Source organism: Suricata suricatta, chromosome 13, assembly GCF_006229205.1.
Source record: "Suricata suricatta isolate VVHF042 chromosome 13, meerkat_22Aug2017_6uvM2_HiC, whole genome shotgun sequence".
NCBI classification, from domain to species: Eukaryota; Metazoa; Chordata; class Mammalia; order Carnivora; family Herpestidae; genus Suricata; species Suricata suricatta.
The window spans coordinates 38086508-38096421 of NC_043712.1; the positions used below are offsets into that span (position 1 = coordinate 38086508).

General features: G+C 39.1%; 1 protein-coding gene across 1 annotated transcript; it reads left to right on the forward strand.

Annotated features, from left to right (window-relative positions):
* The first annotated feature begins 6444 nt into the window (after positions 1-6444).
* Positions 6445-9697, forward strand: TOPORS (TOP1 binding arginine/serine rich protein). Its single transcript, XM_029920574.1, has one exon. The coding sequence runs from the start codon at positions 6479-6481 to the stop codon at positions 9401-9403; it is 2925 nt and encodes a 974-aa protein (XP_029776434.1). The 5' UTR covers positions 6445-6478; the 3' UTR covers positions 9404-9697.
* The last annotated feature ends 217 nt before the right edge of the window (positions 9698-9914 follow it).

Here is a 9914-nt window from a genome sequence, read left to right on the forward strand (position 1 = left end):
AGCGGGGCGGGGCTGGCGGCGGGCTGGCTGGCGGCTCCGGTGGCGCACCTGTGGATTTGTGCGGGTGGGCGGGGGACGGTGGCGGTTCCTGGAAGCTCTCCCGAGGGGCGCGAGTCTACCGGCGTACTGGAAAAGGCTTGATGGGTGGGGGTGGGGGACACTACACGAAACAAAACATTCGCGTCCCCGGAGTGGCATTGCCACAATCAGAGGTTTGTCAGAGGTTAGGTTCCCTAATATCCGTCTGTCTGTAAAATGGGAGTAACTGTGTTTTAGTTTGTTCTGATTATGTAACGCACGTGGTGCTTCTCAACGGTCCTGGCGGGTGGCAGTTCTCACCCCAAGGAAGCCACTATCACCGTGACTCTTGGAGTTGTCTGCGCTGTTACACGGTGTGGGTTGGGCACGCCTGTCTGTGGTTTTCCAGCCATCCAGTCAGTGCAGCTTTTTTCGTGGGCTGCTGGTTCGTAGACTGGAAGGGGGCCGTGCTGAGATGAAGGGCGAAAGTGAATAGAATTTTTGGTAGGTAATTTTCAAGAGTGTTTAGAATAAATTACGTTACCCAAGATTTAATGGTGAGTTGGGGTCTTTTTGATTTTGTTTCTGGTCAATGAAATTCAAAGCTTTAGGGAGCCAAAACAATGCTTACCTGGAGTGAGTCGCTTTAGAAGGGAATGGTTCCCCAACAGTTCTTTTTATGGCCGGAATTGGAGTTAAAATTGATAGTATCTGGTCAGTAGATCCTGTAAGATCCATGTGATCCTTTGGAAGTGAATTGCAGATCAGAGATGTACGGTAATTTCTAAGGTCATAAGAGTAAGACCCGAATTATTTATTTTATTATTAATATTTTAATGTTTATTCCTGGGAGCGAGACAGAGCGTGACTGGGGGAGGGACAGAGAAAGAGGGAGACACAGAATCTGAGCTGTCAGCACAGAGCCTGGTGCGAGGCTCGAACTCTGACGTGAGCCGGTCAGCCGTTTAACCGACTGAGCCACCCAGGCCCCCTTCCAGATTATTTTTAGTACTTGGAGTTTATTCTAGTCCGTCTACTTGTGAACAGTTTTTTAGTTACTTTGCCTGGATATATTAAGTACAGTAATTACATTAAGATTGTTAGAGACTATCATCTTTCTGGGTCTTTATAATGGAAATGGGTGATGGAAAGAACTGAAATTAACTTTATTTTCACATAACATGGGGAAACAGTATTAAATTCTTACTGCATACCAATCACTATGCTAAGAGTTTATGTGGAATATATGCCCCCACACAACTACCTCCTCAGGTGGGTACTGTTACTTAACCCATTTTAGAATTGAGAAAATTTGAAGGTTTTGAGAATTTCCTCCAGATCACACCACTAAGAAGTGGCTTTGGTTTTCAACCCTGGCTCTGCATTTGAATTAACATCACTCAACTATATGTAATCACCATTTTTAAAAATAAAGTTTATTTATTTATTTTGAGAGAAGGAGCCTGCATGCACACAAAAGCAGGATAGGGGCAGAGAGAGAGAGAGAGAGAGAGAGAGAGAGAGAGAAAGAGAGAGAGAGAGAGAGAGAAAGAGAGAATCCTAAGCAGGAATCCTCTCCGACTTGGGGCTCCAGCTCCTGGAACCTCAAGATCATGACCTGAACCGAAATCAAGTGTCAGGCTTAATGGACTGAGCCAGCCAGGTGCCCCCTAATTAGCATCATTTTTAAATGTCCTGACATAACTTATAGACCCTAGCTTCTTGATTCTTTACTCCCCTCTCATTCATTTTCCTTAGGTAAGTATACTTCTTAATTATCTGCAATTACCCCAGAATGTGACAGGGACCATTTTTATCTGTTACAGTAGGTTTGAAGATTTAGGGAATGTTTGGTTTAATCAGTATATCCTAAAGGGTGGCACATTTTATTTAGTATTTGGGAGGCAGTTAAGGAAAAAGGATTAGAAGAATTGATTTCATCTTTTTCCTTGTGGGGAAATTAACTTCAAGTCCCATTTCCTAGAATGCTAGGACAGACAAACCTTTATCACAAGGTTTTAGAACCTGAAGCACTAAATCCACCATCAAGTCCACCGTTGCTACCTAAATCCAGACTTTATTAACCTGCAAATCTTAATCTGTCTCCTAGCCATTCCTGTTTTAAGCCTTAATTTGTATTGTTAAAACAGCTTTGTTGAGATAGAATTTATATTACATCCATAAAGTTCACCTGTTTAAAACATATAATCCAGGGGCGCCTGGGTGGCTCAGTCGGTTGAGTCTCCGGCTTCGGCTCAGGTCAGATCTCACGTTCATGGGTTCGAGCCCCGCATCAGGCTCTGTGCTGACAGCTAGCTCAGAGCCTGGAGCCTGCTTCCTGTTCTGTCTCCTTCTCTCTCTGCCCCTCCCCCTCTCATGCTCTGTCTGTCTCTGTATCAAAAATAAATAAAACATTAAAAAAAAATTTAAAACATATAATCCAGTGGTTTGGGGTATATTTACAGGGTTGTGGAGCTGTAATTGAACATTTTCATCATCTCAGAAATAAGCTTTGTATACTCTCCCTCCCCCAGCAATCACCAGTCTATTTTTATCCGTAGATTTGCCTATTGTGGACATTACATATGATTGGCATCATGCAACATGTGGTCTTTGTGACTAATTTTGTTTTCCATTTAGCGTAATGAAAAGTTTTATCTGTTATAGCATGTATCAGTGCTTCATCTTTTTTACTACTCAATTATATTCTGTTGTATGGATATACCACATTTTATTTATCTTTTCATCAGTTGATGGGATTGTTTCCACCTTTGAGCTATTATGACAAATGCTATTATTATTCACATGCAGGTGTTTGTGTGGACATATGTTTTCATTTCTCTTGGGTATGTGTTGAATTCTGGGTCATATGGTAATTCTACTTCATTAGTATCTCTGCAGATATTTTGGTGAATTAAAAAAAAAAAAAACTGGGGCGCCTGGGTGGCTCAGTTGGTTGAGTGTCTGACCAGCTCAGGTCATGATCTCACAGCTTGTGGGTTCAAGCCCTGCATCGGGCTCTGTGCTGACAGCTTAGCACCTGGAGCCTGCTTTGGATTCTGTGTCTCCCTCTCTCATTGCCCCTCCCCCATTCGTGCTCTGTTTCTGTCTCATTAATAAATAAACATAACCAAAAATAATCTCTATACCCAACGTGGGGCTTGAACTCATTACCTCGAGATCAAAAGTCACGACTGAGCTAGCCATGTGCCTCATTAGCAAATGTTTTCATTTCAGCATTTGTGATGCTTTTGAAGGAGTAAATATCGTTTGATGATGTACATTCATTGCCATTTGTGTGATGTTTCTGGCGACTTTCATTCTTTATATCTAAAGATGTTACTGTGAGAAATACAAAACAACTCAATTTTTTCTTTTCGTCTGTTATGGATGACATTACTGATCATTCTTTAGCCTTATGCTATGCTGTCCAAAGTGGTTAACAGGCTTATAAAACTGCAGAAGGGAAGACTTAAGATTCCATTAAAAGAAAATTCTTCTTAGTTAAGATTTTGTTTTATTTGAACTTGAAGTGTACTGTCTACTAACTTCCTTTAATAAATGCATTCAGGGCTATTATTTTTATGTGAACTGCAAATGTTCAGTAAAAACTAAAAGTCTGTATTTCCAAGAAATAAATTAAGATACAATGTTTTAGCTTTAAATTAACCAGTCTTTTTAAAAAGTCTAGTAATCCCTTTATTACAGAGAGGTACAAACTAAAATCTAGAGCTAATTGGATATCTCCAGTTTATAGAGTTAGTTTTAGGGGAAATCTTCTCAATCCAGGTTCTCTGTTAACCTCTCCAGTTCCCTCTCCACTTTTCATTTCTTCCCCTAATGCACCGACTCTGATCATAAAAAATTTTATTTTATTTTTAGGCTTTTTTTTTTCTGGGGGAGAATAAAAATGTTAGGAGTAGGGGAAATGCTGAGAGATTTATGCAATATTAAGGTTTCAGAGTTTAAGTATATTATCAATTAGTATTCTATATATTAAATATATAGATATAAGCAGTTTGTAATTCTGTGATATTTAGGAAGAGTTTTAATTTTTGTATTTCTAGTCTAGAAAATAGAGGAGTAGAAATATTTAGATCCCTGAAGAAACATTTGTTCAGCATTAATTGATTTCCTATTAAGTTACGTCTTTGAGGAAGTTAAGATACCCTAGGTGAGCAAGTTTAATTTGAAATGTATGATGAAATAATTTCATAATCATGGATTTTTGTCATGGGTTTTGTTAATAGTTTGGTATGGCCTGTGTTTAGAAGGTTATAATTGCATTATTTGACTGACTTGATGGCTGATGGAACTCCTGGTAATAAAGGAGGTGAAGAAAGATGAATAATGGGCCCAAGAAACATAATGGAATAACCTAATATTTAATATGTACTAAGTAATTAGTACGGAATGCAGTTAAAGAGAGATAAAATAACAAATATAATGCACACCAAATTTCAGCTCTGACCAATTCATTGTGTAAGTTATGGGTCAACATAAGCTGATAAATTAAAAGAAAACAAAACTAATCTTTAAGATTTTAGTGATCTTGTAGGAAAAAAATGAGACTAGAAGCATGATTTCAATAAACTTTGTGGATGACTTTGGATTAATTAAAAAAAAACTAAGCAAGGCTTTTAAGGGATGCTGTAAGGAATCGGTGAGGAACTGAAAATAATATAACAATAGTAGTAATAACAACAGTATGTAACGTTTATGCAGTAGTTAGCTATGAGCCAGAAACCATCTTTGAGTGCTTTTACATACTTCGTTTAGTCTTTACTAAAAGATACGTGTGTGTGTGTGTGTGTGTGTGTGTGTGTGTATGAGTGAAAGAATCTTCCACCAAAAATTTACAGAAGTGATTTAAACTGGTGAACTTTCTGGTATGCAGATTATCTCACGACAGTTATTTTTACTTTTATTTCCTTATTTATTTTTGTGAAAGAGACCAAGAAAGCAGGGGGACAGAGGGGCAGAGGGGATGAGAATCCCAAGTGGGCTTCATGTGAGCATGGATCCCTGTTGGGGGCTTGATCCCACAACCATGAGATCATGACCTGAGCCAAAACCAAGAGTTGGAAGCTTATTTTACTGAGGTACCCAGGTGCCCCATCACTACAGTTACTTTTAAGGTGCATATTCAATACTTTCCACAAATAAAACAATACATGTAAATGCCCTGTATTATTTAGGGCATTTATATGAATGATATAAAACCATACATAGAAACAACACCAACTGGGGACTGTGGTGTTTTGGATTTTTGTTTTCTAGAGAGGGGTAAGAGGAGAAGATAAGGAATGTTTTTAAAAATTTGGAATAACCATGAAAAAATGTTAAGTTGCTAAATCTGAGTGTATGGATACATGAGTTCTTGGCAGATTTTTTTTTGTATAGTTAAGTTCTCTTTTTTTTTTTTAAGTTTACTTATTTTGAGAGAGATTGCATGCGGGGGGAGAGGGAGGGGGTAAGGGGGAAGGAGGGAGAGGCGGAAAGGGAGAGAATTTGAAGCAGGCTCTGTGCTGTCAATGCAGAGCCCGATGCAGGGCTCCTTCTAATGAACTGTGAGACCATGACCTGAGCCAAAATCAGGAGTTGGATGCTTAACGGACTGAGCCACCCAGGTGCCCCCAGTTAAAACTCTTCAAAAAGAATAGAAAGGTCAGGTCACCTGGGTGGCTCAGTCCGTTAAGCATCTGACTTGGGCTCATGTCTTGATCTCTCAGTTTGTGAGTTGGAGCCCTGCATTGGGCTCTGTGATAACAGTGCGAAACTTTCTTGGGATTCTCTTTCTCCCTCTGTCTCTGTCCCACACGTGTGCACTCTTTTTCTCTCTTTCTCAAAATAAGTAAACTTTAAAACAATTTTAAAAAAGAAAATGCTTTACAGTACTTGAGAGCTTAGTATATACAACAATGCACCTTTTCTAAAGGCTTATTTTTTTATTTTTTATTTTTTATTTATACTTTTAGAAGGTGAGTGGGCACAGGCTGATGGAGGTGCAGAGAGAGATGGAGCCAGAATCTGTGAAGCAGTCTTAAGGCTCTGAGCTGTCAGCACAGAACCTGATGCTGGGCTTGAGCTCATGACCTGTGAGATCATGACTTGAGCTGAAGTTGGGCATTTAACCAACTGATCCACCCAGACGCCCCTTTGAAGACCTTTTATATCTTCCCAAACACTGTGATGCAGATTGTTATCATTGATCTATATAGTCACACTAGCAAAATTTGGACTCAGGATTCAATATAGGATTCAACTCAGGATTCAGATACCCACCTTTACACTTGTTTTAGGTACCTTGCTATACTGCCCTTTCATATTACAAAGATAATGAGCTACTCAACTAATTTCAGCAAAGTATATTTCATAGTCATTATTTGCTTTTTTTTTCATGTTTAGTCTCATCCTCTTTTATAAGATTACTGATGTATTTTTTTCCCTTTTACAGATAATGGCATCAGCTGCTAAAGAATTTAAAATGGACAACTTTTCACCTAAAGCTGGCACAAGCAAATTACAACAGACAGTACCAGCTGATGCATCTCCTGATTCTAAGTGTCCTATATGCTTGGATAGATTTGATAATGTGTCTTACTTAGATCGCTGTTTACATAAGTTCTGTTTTCGCTGTGTACAGGAGTGGTCAAAAAACAAAGCTGAATGTCCACTGTGTAAACAGCCCTTTGATTCTATTTTCCATTCTGTGAGGGCAGAAGATGACTTCAAGGAGTATGTCCTGAGGCCTTCGTATAATGGATCTTTTGCCACTCCTGATGCTCCACGGTTTCGCTATCGTACAACTATGACAAATCGAAGTGCTTCTGTTTATTCACCTAGTAGTACTGTGAATAGAAGAACAACAACTCCACCAGATAGTGGAGTACTATTTGAAGGGTTAGGCATTTCAGCAAGACCTAGAAATGGTGAAATTCCTCAAGGTAGGCAGTTTCCAGTAAGGAGGCCAACTACTACAGATGAAAGATCTTTGCGAAAAATTCAAGAACAAGATATTATTAACTTCAGACGAACTCTCTATCGTGCTGGTGCTCGTGTTAGAAATATTGAAGATGGTGGTCGCTGCAGGGATATTTCAGCTGAATTTTTCCGTAGAAATCCGGCTTGCCTTCACAGATTAGTACCCTGGTTAAAACGCGAACTTACGGTTCTTTTTGGAGCTCATGGATCTTTAGTGAATATTGTCCAGCACATCATCATGAGTAATGTTACTCGCTATGACTTGGAGAGTCGAGAATTTGTGTCTGACTTAAGACCATTTTTACTTAATCGGACTGAGCATTTTATACATGAATTTATCAGTTTTGCTCGATCTCCATTTAACATGGCAGCTTTTGACCAGCATGCTAATTATGATTGCCCTGCTCCTTCATATGAAGAAGGTAGCCATTCGGATTCTTCAGTCATAACAATATCTCCAGATGAAGCTGAGACCCATGAGTTGGATATCAATGTAACCACTGTCAGTCAGGCACCATGGGATGATGAAACTCCAGGGCCATCTTACTCAAGCTCAGAGCAGGTACATGCTGCCATGTCTTCCCTTTTAAATACTTCTGATAGTTCAGATGAAGAACTTGTAGCAGGAAGAGCCCCGTCTCAGATACAAGGAGTACAAGCTAATGAAGACCTAAATAATGACAGTGATTCTTCTTCAGATAATTGTGTCATTGTTGGGTTTGTTAAACCACTAGCTGAGAGGACCCCAGAACTTGTTGAACTGTCCTCTGATTCTGAGGAGTTAGGCTCTTATGAGAAAATGGAGACAGTGAAGACACAAGAACAATCTTACAGTTCTGGTGATAGTGATGTTAGTAGATATTCATCTCCACGCTCAGTCCTTGGAAAGGACGAACAGATAAATAAAGGTCATTGTGGTTCTGGTAAAAGAAACAAGTCAAAGAAGGAAGAGAAACACTCTACGTCATTGTCGTCTCCTAGAGACCTGAGCTCATCTCTCAGAGGAGACAGAGTATACTCCCCTTATAACCGTAGACATAGGAGGAGGGGAAGGTCAAGAAGTTCAGATTCACGTTCCCAGAGTAGAAGTGGCCATGATCAGAAGAATCGTAGAAAGCATCATGGGAAGAAAAGGATGAAAAGCAAAAGATCCAGAAGCAGGGAGAGTAGCAGACCTAGAAGTAGAAGAGACAAAAAGAGATCAAGAACTAGAGATAGCAGCTGGTCAAGAAGAAGCCAAACTCTCTCTCTAAGTAGTGAAAGCACAAGCAGATCAAGATCTCGTAGCAGTGATCATGGTAAAAGAAGATCACGGAGCAGAAATCGAGATCGTTATTATTTAAGAAATAATTATGGAAGCAGATACAAGTGGGAATATACTTACTATAGTAGAAACAAGGACAGAGATGGCTATGAATCATCATACAGAAGGAGGACTCTGTCCAGAGCTCATTATTCCAGACAATCTTCAAGTCCAGAATTTAGAATTCAGTCCTTTTCTGAAAGAACAAATGCTAGGAAAAAAAATAATCATAGTGAAAGGAAGTATTACTACTATGAAAGGCACAGATCAAGGAGCCTATCTAGTAATAGATCAAAGACTGCATCTACAGGACCTGATTGGGTAAGAAATGAAAAGCCTGGAGGGAAACGAAAGTACAAAACACGGCATTTGGAGGGTACTAATGAAGTGGCTCAATCTTCTCGTGAATTTGCTTCTAAAGTAAAGGAAAGTCATTACCAAAAATCTTCATCAAAATTAGATGGAAACCACAAAAATGAGAGTGATAGCTTTTCAGACAGCCGGTCATCAGACAGAGAGACAAAGCACAAGAGGAAAAAAAGGAGGACCAGGAGCCTGAGTGTAGAGATAGTGTATGAAGGGAAAGCTACTGATACGACTAGACACCATAAAAAGAAAAGGAAGAAGCACAAGAAGAAGCATAAGAAACATCATGGGGACAATGCCGCGCGCTCACCAGTTGTAATTACCATTGACAGTGATAGTGATAAGGATTCTGAAGTGAAAGAGGGTACAGAATGTGACAATAGTGGTCCTCAAGACTCTTTACAAAATGAGTTTTTGTCTCCTCCCTTTGAACCATTTGAAGCTAAAGATATAGTTACAATAGAAGATGAATTTGGCCTCCTAGACACGGGGTGTAATATTGCCACGCTTAATAACAACTTGAATCATGCCAACAAAACTGTGGATAGTATTCTACCCCAGGCAGCTTCAGTCGAGCAAACTCGTGATGTAAGAGAAGAGAGTACCTTTGCCTCTGATTTGGAGAACCAGCCCAGTACTGTCTCTGTTCAGACCGAGCCATCAAGGCAATTGCCATCTCCACGGACATCATTAATGTCAGGGTCTCTTGGTAGAGACCGTGATACGTCTTAAAACTGCCAAAGCATCTCATTGAGAATTCTGATGGAAAACAAAAACAAAAAACAGTTGCATCTACTGCAGTCTATTTAAAGATGACTTTTGGTGAAAACTCTTTTCCCCCCTTAAAAATATTTTAAGTGATTTTTTTTGTGTGTTAAAAATTTGTAAAAATCATTATTTGTTCGAAACGTATGTATGTCCTACCCTCAGAGATATGCACTTTTAAGTGAGGAAAATGATATTGCTAGCAGTTTATTTAAAACTTGGGATCCTTTTTAAATAAAAAAATATAAATTTTAGAAGTTATTTCATAAAGCCATATGGTATTGACATATTTTTAAAGTAGTCAATGGGTATTTTTGAATTTTTTTTTTGAGAGTTATTCTGGAAATGTGTTATAAGCTAGGAGAATCCCTTTGGACAGTCTTTATTTTTCTTCTTAAAAATTTGTATGATTCAAAACCATTTCTTCAGGTTAAATTAAGGCATTTTAATCTGCACAGTTTATCTTGACATCTGCCAA